The sequence below is a fragment of the Equus caballus genome, chromosome 1 (genome assembly GCF_041296265.1).
Source record: "Equus caballus isolate H_3958 breed thoroughbred chromosome 1, TB-T2T, whole genome shotgun sequence".
Classification (NCBI taxonomy): domain Eukaryota; kingdom Metazoa; phylum Chordata; class Mammalia; order Perissodactyla; family Equidae; genus Equus; species Equus caballus.
Window position 1 is genome coordinate 153,616,144 of NC_091684.1, and position 19,645 is coordinate 153,635,788.

Consider the following 19,645-nt stretch of genomic DNA (forward strand, 5'->3'; position numbering starts at 1 on the left):
GGACTTACACAAACCTGGATGGCACAGCTTGCTACACACCTAGGCTACATGGTACTAATCTTATGGAAACACTGTTCCACTGTGTATGTGATCCATTGTTGACTGAAATGTCGTTATGTGCCACATGACTGTAAGTCTGGCTATAATATTTCAGTGTAAATAAAATACTAAGGTTCAGTGGCCCATGTATTTGAAAGAACTGGGCAAAATTTCACAGCTTTACCCCTAAGGTGGAAATTAGATAGCTATTTCTAAGTATTGGTTTTTACAGTGAGTTGTAAATATGAAAAACTTGTTGCCCCAAGTACAAAATGAAGATAGCAGTCAAGAAAGATTTTAGTAAATATAGAGGCTACCAACCTGTCACTAGGTCATTAAAGACAATTAGGGAACTCTAAGATGCTGATCTAATGTTGAAGATGATATAATGAAAGCTGCTCATCCTCCTCAGAAGGCTGTGAAATTATCTGAGACAGACTGGGCCAACTCACTATTGCCTTTGTTTAAATTTCAAGGCAGTTTTCTTATAATAATAGCCTTCAAATTTATAAGATGGGGAAAACATTTTTGATGATGTTAACATAACAAAGTGTAGAATCTTGGCGATCTGAAGAGAAATGATCTTCTATGGTATAATATCATACATTTTGTTTGAATGCACTCCAGGAAAATAGATGTTATTTGTTTCACCTTTACTCTAAACTTGGGCAGTATTTTACTCATGAACCGGACTATGATTTGAGAGGTACAGAGGGAGTGTCTTTATTTAACACTGGGCATTAATTTTTTTATTTGCATACTTAGCACTTTTTATTTTAAAACTATAAGAAGTCTATAACTGTATATATTTTTATATCTGTAAAATTGAATGTGATTATGTGTTTTACTACAATTAAATTTTTTAACTCTTCTTTCCAGATGTCAAACATAGAGTTCGAATCCACAAATATAGGATATGATTTCTTGAGAACTTGTACTTTAATTTTAAATCTTAGATTTTAATCTTAGATTATCTCAAAGAAATTTCTCTATTACTTATAAGTACTAATTACTTCAGTGAATAAAATTATATTTCAAAAAATTTTGAATGTGAAACCCCAACACAAAATTTGTTTACATAAAGATTGAGAAGCTCTTGTTTTAGCATATGACTTTTTGCTAGTTGCCGTGTTTTTCTCTTTGACTTTTTTTTTTTTTGAGGAAGATTAGGCCTGAGCTAACATCTGCTGCCAATCCTCCTCTTTTTGCTGAGGAAGACTGACCCTGAGCTAACATCTGTGCTCATCTTCCTCCACTTTATATGTGGGACATCTGCCACAGCATGGCTTGCCAAGCAGTGCGAACCGGTGAATCCCAGGCCGCCAAAGTGGAACGTGCGAACTTAACCACTGCACCACCGGGCCAGACCCTCTTTGACTTTTTTAACGCACCTCTGGATATCTAGAAACCTAGGTTCCAATCCTGGCTCTACCTCTAACTAGCTTTGTGACCTTGGCTTACTTTTTAACTTTCTGGAAGCTCAAATGTATTTAGCCGCTAAGCAAAGCTCAAAGTAATCAGATAGTATTTTTCCAGCAGTGTACAAAAAGAATTTCTTAGTTAATATTCTTGAGTTCTTACACTTGTCAAAAGAAATAACAATACAGTGCAAGATTATTTACCAGGGGCCTGGTGGGTAGTCTCCATGTATTATCATTAGGATGAGTTAATGAAAGCCATATATCTGAGTAAGAAACCACAGGCTTGCACACCTGACCTGTGTTACCTTGTACATTAAAGGTGCTCCATAAATATTGAATTAAATTTCATTCTTAACTTAAATCCTAATAAACTAGATCAAATTGCCTTTTAATTTCATGTGACATTTAAAGTTTTCCATGATTATTGGCTCAACTTTAAAAATGTTCCCATTTTTATCAGAAATCTTCTTTAGTGAAATTGTCATCAGCCTACTCCCAACTAATATACTGATGACTTCATCTTTATTTTAAAAATAGTAAATAAGATAAATTAACAAAACACTGGTATTTAAAAGTATATGATAGTTTTAATGTGCAAGAAAATTAAAATTGAAAATAATATCTTTATTCTAGTAAGTGAAAAATTCATGAATTGATGTAAAATTATAATGTAGATGGGGAAATCTACATTACCCTATTATATTCCCCTAGACTTTAGGACCAGGAGTTTAAAGTGTTATACCTCTTTACATCTATGTATCAACTTTTCTCCAGCTCTCTTCTCACCACCTCCCCTTTCTTTATCCCTCACCTCCCACCTCAGCTGTCAGGCTAGTGCTTTGTCTAGAGTGGTTATTCACTAACTACCTTATTCAATGTCCTTTATAATTGCCTATTGTTATAAAGTTATGTGTAAAGGCAACTCACTAGCATAGTTACTTAAGCATTCAACAGAAAAAAAATCAGCTCTATGTTGTTGCTAATTATACCAAACAATTCAAATACCCCATCATTTGTTTTTCTTCTTTTTAAAATGATACCCTGTTTTGGCTTCTACCCGACACCTGTATTTCTACTCAGTTCTTGCCATCCAGCAATTATGGGCTGCCCATACCATGCAACAGATCCATTAGGGAAAAGAGATTGGAAGTGGCAGAGGCAGATAGGGGAGGACTATTAGAAACTGTGTGAGGGCAGAAATGGTGTCTATGTTGAACCCCACTGTATTGCTTTCCCAACAACTAGCACAGTTCTTGGCACATAGTAAGTGCTTAAAAATATCTGTCAAATGAATGAATGAATATATGGGATCAGGATTTGGGTTTATATTATAGATGACCAACTATAATCTATTTGCTGATCTCTTTTTCTTAATGTATAAATACTAGGTTTTCACATCATAAACACTTTGGAGCAATATTCTCCTCTCTGTGATGACTCTTTTACTTATACAAAGCATCCCCACTTTTTAACACTTGGTAAGGGGACAAAAGGGAAAATGGTCCTAGTACTAAGAGTGTATAAATGGAGGGAAATCAGCTAAGCTTTTACTTTGACAAACCACAGTAACAATGCATGTCACATACACAGTGGATGTAAGTAAAATAATACAGAACTAAAACTCAGAAGACTTTAATTCTAGTCCAAACAACCACTGCCACTAATTTATGAAATAATTTTGAAAAGTTATCTTCTTTGTATCTCAGGTCCCTCATCAATAAAGTGAGCATGATAGACTAGATCAAGGCTTCTTATACGTTTTTTTGGAAACACGGGCACTTTTGAAAATCTAATTTAAGCTTTGAATCCACTCCCCAATATTTTTGTGTACGATTTTTCTTTACAAATTTCCCTGAGGGCCATATGCAAACTCCATGTCAAGATCTCCAGACTAGATGATCTCAAGAGTTCCTTACAGCCCTGTAACTCCAGAATGGAGTTGTCTTTGTCTCATCTAACCACTAGTGTGCTTGCAAGTAAGCAGATAATCTCATTTCTTTCTCAATGCTACAAAGTGGGGTATTAACACACACAGTAAGGTTACCTCTCTAAGTTTGTAGTAAGAGAAGAGAGCTACGTGCCTCCTAAGGAGAACTTAAGCCAAACTAGCAGCTTCTATAGGAGAGCTATCTATTCCTCAGGCTGATTTCACTCATGTGTTGCTCTGCTCCTCGTCTGTTGTTGCTTTAACGTAATCGTTATGTATACTTTAATTCCCAGCATGACTAAAAGTTCTGCAGAAACCATATGTGGTAGCCACCCTTTGGTTTGGCCTTTAATGATCCCCACCAGTTAGTAATTCACACCCTCCAACAACTTACTAGGATCAGTCTGTGTAACCAATAACATAAGGCAAAAGTGCTGCTGTGGCCACTGCCATCTTGGAGGTGCACTCTTGCTCCCTCTCTCCCCCTCTCTCTCATGCTCAGTCTGGGAGAAGTCAATTACCATGTTAGGATGACACTGAGGAAGCCTATGGAGAGGCCCATATAGTAAAGAGGAAGTCTCTGACTGACAGCCTGCTAGGAACTGAGGCCTGCCAACTACCATGTGAGAGAGCTGGAAGCAGATCCTTCAACCCCAGGCAAGTCTGGGGAAGACTGCAGTCCTGGCTCACAGCTTGGCTGCACGCTGTGAGACAGCCTGAGCTAGAACCTCTCAGCTCGCTGCTCCCAGGTTCCTGACCCTCTGACACTCTGAGAGAAGAAATGTTGTTTTAAGCTGCTAAATTTGGGTTAATTTGTTATGCAGCAATAGATAGCCAATACACCTTTTTTCTCTCTCAGTTGCTTAGTACCATTGGTAACATTTTTCAAAAGAAATCTATTCAAGCAATCTGCTCTAACTTCTTTTATTTTATATTTAAAAAAAAAAACAACCGAGGCCCAGAATAGATAAGTACTTGCCCAAGGTCATTCAATTAATTACTGGAAGAAAAAGGATTAAATCCCGGGTCCCATAATACCTAATACTGTATCATTTCTTTGTCCTCGTGCTGCTTCTCACCTTCTAATCAATTCAATCTACTCTGAGGTGGTAAATAATACGTATTAATGTTTATACTAAAAGAGCACTGTTGGTATAATAAACTAAGACTGATACATCGTAGGTGAATTGTTCAAGCCTACCTTTTCTACCTTTTCTCTTCCCTAACTGATGATCTAGTCCATTCATAAACCCCGATAGCAAACAGTGGGTAGAGCAAAGTATGGATATTAATTAACATGAGCTAATTTTGCTACTTTTGAGTAGTTCTGGTAAGAAACTTTGGGAAGAAGAAAAGAGATTAACTCTTTTAATAAAATACGTGTTCACATTATTAAAATATTAACTATTCAGGTAATTTTTGTGAATAATGTAAATAGCTGTTTTTGACTAGTTCCTGCTTCTACATTGTTCTTCGATAGCTCCTTATTACCTATGGGATAAAGTACATGTTCCCTAAAATGGTAAACAACTTTCTAAGAAATGAGACTTCCCTACAGTCTCGTCTCTCCCTACTTCCTACCTCGAACTTGATGCTCCTGAAACACTAATTCCCATATGTGCCTACTGACACACCACTCAGTCTTTCCTGAAAATGTACTGTTTTCCAGGAAGGGATGCCCTTTCTTCTGACTCCCTCCCCCATTCCTTATCCCCTTCTCTAGCCTGGTTCACTCCCACTAGCTCTTTGAGATGTGGTTCAAACATAAAGTGCTTTGAGAGTCTTGCTCAGTTTCTCCCTGGTTCTGTGACCTGCCCTCTACTGTAGTCTCCTAACTCCCTGAACATATCTTTATCGCATACATACCACATTCTATTAAAATTGAGTGTTTGGTGTTGGTCTGCCAAGTAGGCTGAAATTTTTCAAATAGTGAGTCTTTACCCTATTTCTCTATGTATCTATAGTGCAAGCACACAATGTGTCAATATTTATTCAATCAATATTCAATCAATTGCAATCAATATGCAATCAATATTGCAATAAATAGTGTTCTAGTTGTTGGAAAGAGCCACTGCAACTTTCAGAATATAAACATTCTAAGATATTTTTAAGCTATTGAAAGAACCTAAGGTCAGTCAGCTCACAAATAATTCATATGTCTAGTTTTCTGAAAAACCTTGAGAAACAGACATATAATATGATTTCCTATAATCACACAAAAAAAAATCGTTAAAAAAATAGAATTCCAGATATACTGTCTTTGCACAACTCATCATTTTTATTCCCTTTCTTTTGTCTCTTTTCTTTTAATTGGGTAAAGTCCTAAGAGAATTAGAAATAAATTGAGAACATAGTAATCATGGACAAAAGAAAGAACCAATTTGCCAGTAAACTATTTCTTTTTCAAACTATCCTTCAGAAGTGCTTGTTAGAACAAGCTCTCTGCTGTTTCTTTTGTTTGTTTTTGTGTTTGTTCTATTTGGATTTAGTGGCCTTTAGAGAGGGAAATTATCTAACTTTACTCCAAAAATTGCCTGATTCACTCTCGGAAATGAAATTGTGTATGTATGTATTCTATAATAATTATGAAGACACTTACTAATGAATAGAAGTATAAATATTTTTAATACGTGTCAGAAATGGGTTTAAAATACAACCAAATTAAATTTTGCAGCATCTTTAGCAATTTGTAGGGAAAATAAACTAAAGGTTTCTACGCCAACTCAGGAGAAGACAGATGGAGATGTTTTGTACAAGGAAAGTTGGAGTAAAGTTTTTATTTAATAAGAAGATAATGCCAAGTACTCATTAGGTCATATCACAGTGAAGAAAATTCCAGCTGTTTATAGTTCTTTAGATGCAAATTATCCCACTGCATGGTGCAAATTAATGCGTGATGTTTTAATAACACCAGTGACAGTATAGTGATACATGTGGTGATAGCTAAAACTATGCTTTGGAGTTAAACTCGTTTGGGTTTACGTCCCAACTCTGACAGTTACTAGCTAAGAAACCTAGAGCAAGTCACTTAATTCTGTGAGCCAAAGTTGCCCATCTGCAAAATGAGCATAACTTTCCCAACATTCTATGTGCTCTGTGAAGACTAAATTAGATAATATATGCTAAAGTGTTTAACACTGTGCCAGGCACACAGTAACGACTCAATAAGTTTACCTCTTGTAGTAATTATTTTTGTTATCTTAAAATAATATTGAAGACCTGTGTCTTCATTGTAGGGGAAAATGTTACTTAAAAATACCTCGCTTCTTCCCCTCCAAAGACTCTTAGTAACTTTTGTTGCCTTTAAGGAAACTGAAAGGTTCAAAGCAGTATTCTGAACATGAACTTCTTGCTCTTTAATACTTAACAATCTTAATCACAGAGTGAACCCATCAGGGCTGTTATTCAATATCTACTCTTTGTAAGTTAACTGACTACCCAGATATTTCCAGAAAAAAAATCAATCATTGCACACAGAGGTTTTTGATATGATCATTTCAATCATCAGCTAATTATTATTATTATTATTTTTTTTTTTGGTGAGGAAGATTGTCGCTGAGCTAACATCTGTGCCAATCTTCCTCTGTTTTGTCTGTGGGATGCCACCACAGTGTGGCTTGATGAGCAGTGTGTACGTCTGTGCCTGGGATCTGAAACTGTGAACCTCAGGCCACTGAAGCGGAGTGCTTGAACTTAACCGCTGCACCACTGGGCCAGCCCCTCAATCATCAGCTAATTTAGAACATCAGTCTTAATTGAAATGAACCATACCTAAATAGGAGGCAAAACAGGCCTATGTATAATTTTAAAACTGGAACTTGTACCCTAACAAACTTCAAATTGGCCAATTTCCTGAGAATCTTTTCTTTCCTTCTGTGAAATGGACTAATAGTTTAATTGCAAGCTTACAGCAAAGAGATATTTTGAAAATTAATTAGAATGGAATAAAGTGTCCAGTTGCACCAAATTCAGTATTGGTGTATGTATTTTTAAAGAATTAACATCATTTTAGTTATCTACTTATATTTAGTCACTCAATAAAAATGTTCCCAGTTGTGGGACCAGCCTAGTGGCATAGTAGTTAAGTTCGCCCACTCCGCTTCAGTGACCTGGGGTTTGCAAGTTTGGATCCTGGGCATGGACCTACACACTGCTCACCAAGCCATGCTGTGGCAGCATCCCACATACAAAATGGAGGAAGATTGGCACAGATGTTAACTCAGTGACAATCTTCCTCAAGTAAAAAAGAGGAAGATTGGCAACAGATGATAGTTCAGGGCCAATCTTCCTCACCAAAAAAAAAAAAAAAAAAAAGAATAAAAAAAGTTCCCAGTTGTAATTGTGCAATTTTATATAGTGTAAATTAGAAGATTTATAACAATAATCACAAACAAAATTTATTTCTGCATAGTGCAGTAATTTTAATAGTAATATTAATGTGAATACCTGATAAGCTACTAAATAGTACTTTAAAACATCATAAATTATAGGTCCAAGTACAACCTAACAAACATGATATAGATTTATGCTCATCTTCTTTGAGGATAAATTATTATTCAATATCTGGACAACTTCAAGCCTTAAAGAAAGAAAATTTGAAGACTAAATTGGGCCAGTATCTTTTCAAAGTCGACAGCACCTCCATATGTCTATTCAACATCTGACATTATTTTATAATGTATTATGTGTACAGGAAGGGAATTGAGCACAATTTCTCAGAAACAGAGACACCTCAATAGATTTGTCTAAGTGTGAAAACACTCGCCTCATTGCCTACTTCATGATTTAGAGGGAGTAAAACTATGCACAGCTGCTTGACTACTGAGTGTCCTGGTTAAACTGAAACAGGTAATTCAACTCTAATGGTGGTAAAAGTTGTCTCATCTCAAAGAATGTGGCAGATAGCCTCCATAATTTTATCCTTAAAGGCTAAACATGTGCCTCAAAACCATTGTTTCTTTCATTTTTTAGAAACTATTATGGGGGAAAAAATCCTCCATAATGGTAATGTAGCTTTTACAGTGATTGTTTGTGAATGGCTGACTGAAGCAGGTTACAATTATGATCAAAGATTGAAATGGCATGAAAAAGAGAAAAATATGCAGTTATCCAGAAAAATAATATTAACCCAATTAGCAGAACTTAAATTATGCCTTCAAAAAAAAGTTACCCTTTAAAGAAAATAGCCATTTTTAGTAAACAGAGCAATCAGACAAAGTCTGAAAATTGATAAGGGGCAAGTGTTTTTCCTCATATTTTTAATATAAAAAAAAGATTCACCTTAGTGAGCTTAACACTGATACCTGGAAAGATATTAAATTGCTCTCTACTTCCTGACCTTACAATACTCTCTTACTACCCAGCATCTACAAAAAATGTTTCCTCTGAAGGTAGTACATCTGTTCTCTCTTATCCTGCTCATCCTTCAGGTCATTTTCTTCCAAAAAAAGACTTCCATGCCCTCCTCCTCAAGCTGAGTTAGGCAACCCCCTCATGTGCTCTAAACTTGCCCCCTCTGACTTGTATCTCAACTAAACTGTTAATGCTCTAAAAACACGACTGTGGACTCATTTACTACTGGAGCCTCAGTCTGGCTTGGGGAAGATATCAATGACTTCCTTCCTATTGTTGAATTAATAAAAGAATGAAAACAGAAGTCACCAGTCTTTCAAAGTTTTGTATGATGTCTTCATTATTCCTGCAAACAAGGAGGAAACTGCCCACTGCCTCCAGGTGGAGTCCCCCTGATAGCTGCCTCAGTGTGACCAAGACTAACCAAGCCTGTAGTCAGAAGTACAGTCAGCCATACCATATGACACCTAAAGACTGTCTGAGGACCAGGCTCCTGGCACTAAAACCAATTGAGCGGGTATTCACCGACTTCTACTTCTCCCTGGCTCTCTCTCCCTGTACACATGTCCTCTCCTCCCTTCAGTGGTGGTCACTGAGTTTGGGATCAGTCTAAAAGTGTTGCTAATAAGTAGGAAGATTCCTACCCAAAAATTATCAGCCCATTGCTTGTTTTTACTAGGATAGCTCATTTAATTCTTAAAGACTTTTCCTCTGTGTCCCCTTTTAATACAGATATTCCATAAGCCAATATCAACTATGAATTTTTTTTCTGCATATAGATTTTGATATGCAGGAATTAGTGGACAGTCAGATAAGAATAGGAATGGGTGTTGCGTAGGCCATAGTTTTCCAGAATTGGTCTTCGTCATGCCCTGCCAATCACCCTTCCTGAATCACCAGTGATACCTGTGTCTGCTTAGATTGTTGGCCTCTACAAGAAAACAACTTTTCCGCTAGTCTCTTGAAACTACCTAGAAAAACATTAAATCAAATAGGTTCTAAAGGCCAATACTGTTTTTTCTTTAAATGTGAGAGTGAGAGAGAAGTGAATTGTACTTCTCTCTCATTTCGGCAAGGCTTTTAATTCTTGTCCACATTAAATTTTTATGATACTTTAGTAATCTATTTCTTACCTATAACTAAATTTTGGATGTGTAAAAACTTAAGGGAGAAATATATTAAGTGATTGCCAATTCTTCTTGCTTCTTCCACCTCTTGCACTGGGCTAAGTGCTGCCCATTGGGAGACAAAAGGAAGAGTAAGAGATGATGCTTATCTTTCCAAAACTGACATTCTAGAGGCATTGCCAGATGCAAACAGAAAGAACCATAAGACAAGGCAAATGTGCTGTGGGTGGTTAGAGAGGCAGTTCTATTTAAAATCTCAAATAAGCGACCTCTTAAAAGGATGTGGAAATTAATTCATTAAACTTGCATTTCTCCCTTCGGGTTATGCTAAATTTCAAACTTCTAAATAGTTTTTAGCCAGTAAATGAAACTTACTCTGTTGATATAATTAAAATAACTTTTGCTCAAACTACATTTTTGAAAAGTAGAACACAGCTTATTGTTTTTAAGTACATAAGATAAGAATTTTTCAATCATGTTGGAATCCTTAAACATTTTTGGGTTACTGCATGGGAAATGTTTTTGCTTAGTTTCTAGTTTGCCCAAATAATAGGTATTGGGCATCATTTCAAATTAGAAGAGTGATCCTATAAAGCTACTCAGAACTCAGAAAGAGCTTCAAACTAGGCTTAAATCTCACTGCAAATCTCTGGATTTCAGGCCACTATCCTACCCAAAATACTACCCTGAGTCTAAAATCATATGCAGGCTTCTGACTTTGGCACAAATTTGTGGTTCAAGATCATTCTTAAAACATTGGTTCAGGTCAATTTTATAGTCTTTTTATTTGGAACAAACAACAGAGTGGAAGCTTGGTTTAGTTCTTCACTACACCACAGATAGATCCCTAGGCAATAGCTCTCAAATTGCAATTTAATGAAATTTAAATGTTTTACCCAAATCAGGGGGGAGAGTGGTGGGAATTGGGGGTGGGAGGCACAGGGAGTGTATGTACTGTGTTGTCAAATAAGTTTGGGAAGCCGTATAGTCTTCTCCCAGAGCTGTGTGATTCATATTAGTGTAGTATAGGCTCAGAGAGTTTCTGCTGTGAAAAACTTGTTCAACTTTACTTAACTTAATATTTCCCAATTGGTTAGCCACAGAAACCATGCTGCAGGAAGAACCATTAATATCTCAAGGGACGCTAGTGTTCTAAGAAACAAAATTTGGAAGTGCTGCCTTAAGAAAAATCTGCAAGCTTAGTTGATTCTGAATTTGATCTCAAATCATTTTCTCAACATTATCTACAATTACATCTAAAGTTCTAACAAGGAGATAAGTAGAAAATATTGTAATAGCTTTTAATGGAACATGATAAATATGGTATTTAAGGACGTTGAAATATGCCTCATTTCTCTTGTCTTAAATTAATCATAAAAGTAACCCAGTTTCAGAATAGTTCTGTTAAATAAACAAAGATTGTTACAGTTTTAGACACAAATTTAACTAATAGATTCAAACCTCCTATTTGAGCACCGTCTGCAATAATCATTTTCAACCCCTCTGTACACTATTTTGTTTTTGTTTGTTTTGTTTTGAACTCAGAAATCCTGCCACTACTATCTTATCAATCTATTGCCCTTATTCCTTAAATGCTTCAAAAACTTAGTAGAGCTATATTGCATGAGACTCCTTTGTATTTAAATACACCCTAAACTTAAAATGCAAAATCCATTAATTTTTGTAAAAAGTCCTTTTTCCTTTCCTCTCTCACTTTTTTCTCTCCCATTCACAGACAAAGGTATTTTCTTCCTATTTATTCTTAGAAGGACACTGGCTAGTGGCTCTGTCAAGTACTTGTGTCCCCTCCAGTAGAAGTGGTCACATTCTTCTGCAGGGAAGTCGACTGGAGCAGATGGAGAATCTCTAGAGCCAGGTCTCCCCAACAGACCTCAACGCTCTTCCCTCTGAGGAGGATGTCGTCTGCCTAAAGGGCAAGTTTTACCAGGATGTGGATATTGGATAAGTCTACTCTCTCCTTCCCCACCCAGATTCCTTTGTTTTTATGTATTACTACACAAACCCGTGCACACAACCAGCTGAATAACTTTAATGACGTTTTCTCTGTTAGTGAATTTGGTATGGCTTCTCAGGTACGGATATAATCTCAAACGCAAATATGAATCTTGGTCAAGAGACAGTTAAATGTTCAGCGACCCTTTAATGTGACTTTCAGAACCGTGTGAAAGTTAGAGGATTTTCCTTTTCCAACCTATTTTGCATGTAGAAAGATTGGCTATGAACCTGGAGGACATTATGCTAAGTGAAATAAGCCAGACACAGAAGGACACTACGTGATACCACTTATGGGGGGAATCTGACATAGTCAAACTCACAGAAGCAGAGAGTAGAATGGTGGTGGCTAGGGGATAGAGGGAGGGGGAAATGGGGAGGTATTAGTCAAAGGGTACTAAGTTTCAGTTAGGCAAGATGAGTAAGTCCTAGAGATCTACTGCACAGTGTATGCCTGTAGTTTACAATGCTGTCTTGTATACTTAAATATTTGCTAAGAGAGTAGAGCTTATGTTAAGTGTTTGTATCACAAATAATAATAATAATAAATAAAAAGGGCAGGAGGAAACTTTTGGAAGTGATGAATATGTTTTTGGCATAGATTGTGGTGGTGGTTTCACAGATGTATGCTTCAAATTCATCAAGTTATTTACATTAAATAAGTACAGCTTTTTGTATGTCAATCATACCTCAATAGAGTGGTTTTTAAAAAAAAGAAAGATTGGATCCAGTTTAGAAAAGGAAAGGATTCATATAGAAGCCCATTTCATTTAATGAACTATTTTTTTCTCCTTATTATACAATTCCTGCTTTTTCTTCTATCTGCCATATGTGAAATTAAAATATAGAGAAGTATTATATTTCAATAGTGATGTGAAGAAGTTACTGTGCTACCAAAAGTTGTTTCATTCAGATGAAGAAAGTAAGGATCCTTAGAAAAGAAAGCTTTTCCTTAATCTGAAACTTACAGAGAACGAACCTCAGCTTCACATCCTTCTCGCTAACCTAGATAGACCCTCTAGCCTTGGGGTTTCTTCCCTTCTGAGTTTTCTAGACTGAAGGTTGTCTCTTTAAATCGCTACCTTTGAACTCTGTGGGGTGACCATAGGAAGTGAGATCCTAATTTGGGGGCATTTGGGTTCATAGTTATAAGTGGCTCATTTAAGTGCTGAGTAAGCTGACATTGATGTCTATACTCCAGGTCCCCTGCTGCAGCGCCACTTGAAAATCTCAGAAGAGATTCAGACCTGCCTGTCATTGTAAGACTGTGGCACAGGACCTGTTCTTCCCTGAAACGAACTTATTCACCAAATAAGCCTTCTTACGTAGTAGCTACAGAGCTGTCATCACATGCATTTCCAGGCCAGTTCACCAAATGTTGGAGCCACTGAGATTTGTCAGAGAGGTTAAATGGACCCAGAAGAACTTCCTCAATGCATAATTCAGAGATTCATTTCTGATAAGCCCATTTTGAAATCCTCCATGGTACAAGTTAACCCTGGAGCCCTCTAAGGGTTCCAAAACATTTCCAGGACACTTGAGGGGATCCAGGCTGAATTAGAACCTTTGGTCCCATTAAGGAGTGGTTTTCAACCTTAGCTGCACGTTAGAATCACCGCTGAGCTTTAACAGACACAGATGCCTGGGTCCTCCCCACCTTCATGAGATTCTTATTTAAGTGGGCTGTGGTTTCCCCAGTAATCTAATGTGATCCCCTAAGTCATGTCAGAATTGTCTGAGGAACTTTTTAAATTCCTGATGCCCAGGCTGAACCCCAAATCAATTTAATGAGAATCTTTGTGAGTGGGACCTGGCATCAGTATTTGTTAAAGTTCCCCAGCTGATTACAATATTTAGCCAAGTCTGAGAAATAGAAAAATCTAGAAAAGAAAACTCTTCCTTATATCTAAAAGCTGGCTTCTTGTGTTCTCTCCAGTTCAGCTGGGTCTCTGAAAACTATAGGCTAAAGAGTTGCAATACAGCTGAGTCACAAGGGAAGACACATGATCAGATGCTCTGGGGTGATATAGAAATGAAAGTGATGGTCAGTTCAGATGAGGATTTACAACATAAATAAGAGATGCACCTGTGGCAATAAATTATTAGCACTTCATAAGTGCCAGGCACTTATATTAGCCAAAAAAAGAGATGAATACTATAAAATAAAAATAATCTTTAATATTATAGTTTTCAAAGAATAGCTAATATTTCCAAACCTGCTCTCCAGCTATTTATATGTCTTCCCTAATTTAAATCCTTGACAACTTTCTTAAGGGAATGCAGGTCACCAGTTCTACAGAATTTCCCCATTTTGTCAATAATTCTAGGCTTTTGGTTCAACTCCATGGATATGTTTCTCATTGTGTATTTTTTTAAAGGTGGAGTTGTCCTGGTTTTCTTACCTTTGTTTTGATGGTGTGAAGTATTGTTCTTTTAGATAACTTGCTAAGAACTGTTTGGAGCATAAGCAAGTTAACTGTCTGCACATTTAGAGGTGGTATGTACATTTGCTAGCTACTAGCAGAAATAATAGTTGAAAAGGAGCTTATCCAAAGATTTGTTGACAATTGAGTCGCTGAAGATTTTATGGCCAAAGTCAAATCCAACCACACTGTGTTTATTTGTTTTTTGCCAATTGTTAGGCCATATCCCGTCACAGTCTAACAATCCAAAAGAGAATATTGCCAAATCGTTGGCCAATTTTCAGAATGGCTAACCCTTTTCTTGCTATGCTACAATGCTTAATTATAACTAACAAGTGAGGTGTACTTTTTCTTGAATCAGTGGTTTATGACAATTAAGGATTTTTTCTTAAAAGGAATGAGTGATATTGACCATTTTGGGGAAGAGCAAAACTTTTTAGAAATTGTATTTCAAAAGCAAGAAAACCATCCTGAGGGACCGAGTTCTCTGTTCCACATCTGTCTCTCAGGGCAGTTGTCTTTGCCCAGTGCACTGCTGCCGTCTCTCACTCGGCACCTCAATTCCCAGCTTAAACAGCAGTGTTATTTCTGTCAAGTGTGGAGTGATTGCCTCTGTCTGCTGATGGACTGCCTGGTCCAACAGTTATCTAAATTCACCCTCTGCCTTTGTCTTCAAGGGGAGCACTCTTACAACAGCAGTGGAAGCATTGACCATTCATTGCCAGTCCCTATATGAGGTTATTAATGCTCTCCTTCTGCAAAGAATATGAATATTTATTCCATTTTGGAGGGCACTTTATGCTTTTATTACCCTTATTATTAGTTCAGGTTAGGCTCCAGTTTCATCACTTAGAAACCTACTGTAAGGCTAAACGTGGAGCCACCAGAGAGAACAAGTTGAAAGGAGAGGCTTTCTTGCCTCCTGGTAAGAATAGTATGCAATCTCAGGACCAGTTCCCAACAGCAGCTTCTTTCCCCCAAGAGTCGGAAATGTGGTCCAGCATCTCTTGGCCTCTCATGAATGCCTCCATTTACATAGTTGGGTTTTCCCTATAGGTCAACTAATACAAGTTTTATTTCCATTGGGTTCCTTGGTGCACTTTTTCTGCAATTTACTTACTCTAATCTAAATTTAAAATATTTCACAAGGCAACACTGTAATTAAACCTGAATTGAGATCTTCACAACCCTGGGTAGCTTAAATAATTTCTTAAATTCTCTGAAGATATGAGACGTGAGCTATAATATCTACCTCTTTACCATTCCCCTTCTCTTCCTCCAGGCCCTCTGTCCATCTACACCAGCCTAACACCTTCTGGAAGCAGAATTATACATCCAGATTTTTTACCTCTCCTACTCACTCCACCATTATCTTAGCAATATCTTATAAACCACATACTTATGCTGGTGATGTAAGCAGTCTTTAGAGGCCCATTAATATCCTCAGGTCACTTTCCCTTTCATTCAAAGCAAAGCTATGAGAAGGACCGGGGACTTTCTTATGGTAACTCAGAGAACAATTATGTTTCACATAGCTGACATTTCATGCAAAACTTTATCATGTGAGACATTTAAATCTATATCATCTTTAAAAACCTCCAAAGAAGGGTGTTTAACAACCTGTTAACAAATTTAAGGGGTCACAGCAATGAAAATGAAATGCAGAATTTGATTCTGATCTTTACCACTTTCTGAACTTTGCTGCATTTCGCTCTAGTAGACAATTAAATTACCTGTTACTCTCATTTTAATGAAAATAGGAAGAAAACATCTTTTGTTCATTTGTTCATTTATTCAATTAATGATTGAGGAATGTAAACAATCTTCATATTTGTAATTTCAAATTTCTCATCTTCTCTGACTTTTTAAACAAATTCTGTTGAGCGCTTTCTTTGTACCTGGGTTTCTTTGTACCTGGTAACACTAGCTTCAACTTTATGTGTGTCAATTTGCATGTTTTATATGTGGGGCATTCACTCTTAAAATGGGTAAAGCTGACCCTTAAATAATAGGAAATGACTATCAGAATTCTAATAAGTTATTCCATATATTTTCCAATGAGTATTTTCTTCTGCGTCTTAGGATTTCCTATAGACAACAGTGAATTAACCCCTTTTTAACTATGGAAAAGCCTGATTGGCTCCTTCTTCGATAGGATAACAGCACAACTTGACAACAGTTTTAGGGTTTAATTAAAGGATCCTGATGAAAGTTTCCCTTTCCATGAGAATTTACCATAGCAGGAAAGTATGTTTTTTATATAGTCTATGAGAACGCTTATAAAAGTGAAGAATATTTACATAATCTATATCATGTCTTCCTTCCTTCCTTTCTTCCTTTCTTCTTTCCTTCCTTCCTTCCTTCCTTTCATCCTCCCTCCCTCCCTGCTTCTTTCCCTCCCTCTCTCTCTCTCTCTTTCTTTTTCCTTGTTGAATTAGTGTTAGAGGAGAAATGGTATACCAAATTGGCCTTATGATTACTCAAGGTTAGTGCTAAATTGTTTTTCAAACTATCAAATAGCTTTAGCATTTTGTTTATGTTTATAAACAGCTGAGTTTCATGATTTTAAGAAATTTTAACACAAAATAAAACATGTGTGAATGCATTCCAGTTGTATATATTTTGATCCCAAATAATTATGCGTATTATTCTTTTCACTGCCTTTTACATCTAATTTTTCACTTTTTTAGTATTTGGTAAAGTTTTCAAAAGGAATTAATTGTCGTATGTAAGAATTCTACAGTGTTTAGGTTTGATAACCTCATTACTATACTTTGAAATTAGTTCTGACAGCTCATCTTACCATTGAGATAATATTCACTTTCATCTCATTCAATGTGTGTGATAATTATATAATAAGTACTTAGATTTGCTCACATTTATGTTATATATTCTGTGGTTTAGAATAGAATAGACTGTAGGAATTAGAACGTGTATTGGAGATCGTCTGTACATATCCCACATCTTACAGATGAAAAAAATGAGAATCAGAAAAAGTAAGAAATTGTTGCAAAGTCATTCACAGACAGGGATTGGGCCTATGTGTCATAACTTCCACCTGGGCTCTGTCTTCTCCTCCAGGTTCCGTTATCCATGATAAATTTCAATAACTTTTAAGTAAATTGATTATAAGCCAAATTCTGTTGCTCACATAGAAATGACTATCCACAAAGATCCTCTCATTTTCATTGGAAACATAATTTCCCAGATTCCCATTTGTTGGTTCACTAGTTAAGAAGACTAAAAGCCATTCATTAAACAAGCCACAAAAGTTTAAAATATTCACTGTAAGCCTGGCACTGTGCTAGACAAATGTTTACACCATCATCCCCATGCATTCTTTTTCAGTTGACTTTAACACACATAGTATCATAAGATGATATAATAATAACATTGTTCAAGTGCTAGTCATACAAACAAAATTTATTTTCACTCAGGGATTTTAAATTCTTAATGTATATGTTGAGGTATACATTTTACCCCATTAAATTTAATATTATTGAAATTGATTATTAATCATAACTGCTAAAAGATAAATCCAGTCCTAATATTTCAACATGAAAAGAATAACTGATTCTTGGGGAAAATGTAAGGCTTCCTAATTGAAAATCACATCAATTAACATCTCTTCTAACTCCCTTTTATTTTTCTACGTTTACATTTCTCTTAAGATAACATAGAAATATGGTATAGAAGATTTAGATAAAGAAAATGTTAGGAGGAACCTATTTTTCTACCTGGGTGAAATAATTAAGCAATCTAATACAGGGTCATTATGACATGAACAGATGAGGATACCACAGATTCCCTTCTATTTTATAACTATACACAATTGCACAAGTCACTGAATGCATTTTTTAGCACAGATTAAGTATTTTACATCACAGACATATTCTGTCAAAGGAAATCAAGTTATTTTTTAAAAATAAATTCTCTGTTCCTTAAACTAATACGTAGTCTTTGTGAGCATTTACTGAGTACTCTTTTACAGTTCCTAATGAGTTTTGCTAGAAGACAAGAAGTCACATTTCACTGTGAATAATATCATTTACATTTTGCTTAATTTATGGGCATTTTGAGCTTAGAACAATGAGAATATATTTTCAAAATGGCTTAGGTAATCAGCTCCAACTATAAAATTAGTAGATTTGCCCTGTTCCAGAAGATGTTTTTGAGAACATAGGTCATCTATCCCAATTTAGGGAAATTAAAAGATAAATTAAAAGTTAATTTGTTTCCCAAAAAAAGGGAGACTGAGAAAGCATGTCACTTGAAAATCGATCTTTTCACAGGTTGTTAAGGTTCCTAAGCAGTGCTCTAAATAAAAGACGATACTTACTGAAATTGTTCTTCATCTCTTGAGTCCCTTTGACTTTGCCTCGTTTATCAATCCTCAGATACCACTGTGTTCGACAGAATAGTCTTCTCACTCTTATATCCCCTCCTTCCATGTAATCATAACTTCTTGTATGTCGCTCGGGGCTGGAACAGTTCACATTTGTAGCCATTTGCTCTGGAGTCATGTCATTGCAAGCTAAAGATATAGTGCCCACTAAACAGATAATGTGAAAGCATGATCTGTAGAGCAAAGTTGGCAGGATCCATGTCAGTATCCATTTGCGCATTATAGTGTAGTGCTCCGGGTGTTCATGAATAACATAATGAAAATTAAATCTGGAGTTGATTTTTGCTTCTAGGTCATTGACCTCTTCCTATCTGTGAATTGTAGATTGATTTAAGAAAGAGTAGTTTCTCCTTCCAAATTGTTAGCCTTATCCTTTCAGTTCCTGATAACAATACAGGATTCCTCCTTAAATAACTCTCTGTTGGTGTATCCTTATAAAAAACAGGTTGTAATAAGCTCAGTTGCTGCGATGCTGTTTGCTACTTGACTTCTGTTTGCAATGAGAGATTAAGAGTGGGGAGGGGAGGAGAGAGGAAGATGAAAAATTGTATGTATAAATGTCAGTGGGTAAATAGTATTATAACATTCAATTTATACTATGAAGGTACCTTTAAAACAACTTTCACAGAGGATGTCGACATCTTTACCCCTCTGTATGTAGATTTATAAAAGTTATGCATTAGTAGAGACAAGTCAGAATATGACTGTACCATTCATTTCGGTTGCTATTTGGTAAGAAACATTCTGCAATTCGAGCCATTGTTTTAAATTAAGTTCTAAAATTACTGTTAACAAAGTATAAATGCTTTCCCCAGATTTCTTTATTGTATGCTTTTACATTTGTGGTTAATCAGTTATTTTCTCCTGAACTGCCCAGATTTCTCAAGTTAAATGTCAGGATTGCTCTGGAGAACTTCAGCCTTATCTTTATGTAAGTT

At 36.2% G+C, this 19,645-nt stretch overlaps 2 protein-coding genes across 28 annotated transcripts in view; one reads left to right on the forward strand and one right to left on the reverse strand.

Moving 5' to 3' along the window:
• The window catches only part of FAM227B (family with sequence similarity 227 member B), a 202,323-nt gene that overhangs the window by 107,400 nt on the left and 75,278 nt on the right, over window positions 1–19,645 (forward strand). The gene's annotated exons all lie outside the window — the stretch shown is intronic.
• The window catches only part of FGF7 (fibroblast growth factor 7), a 58,758-nt gene that overhangs the window by 38,790 nt on the left and 323 nt on the right, over window positions 1–19,645 (reverse strand). The window contains exon 2 of the mRNA NM_001163883.1: window positions 18,642–19,197. Within this exon, the coding sequence (NP_001157355.1) occupies window positions 18,642–18,927 (286 nt within the window). The 5' untranslated portion in view covers window positions 18,928–19,197. The remainder of the gene's footprint in view (window positions 1–18,641; window positions 19,198–19,645) is intronic.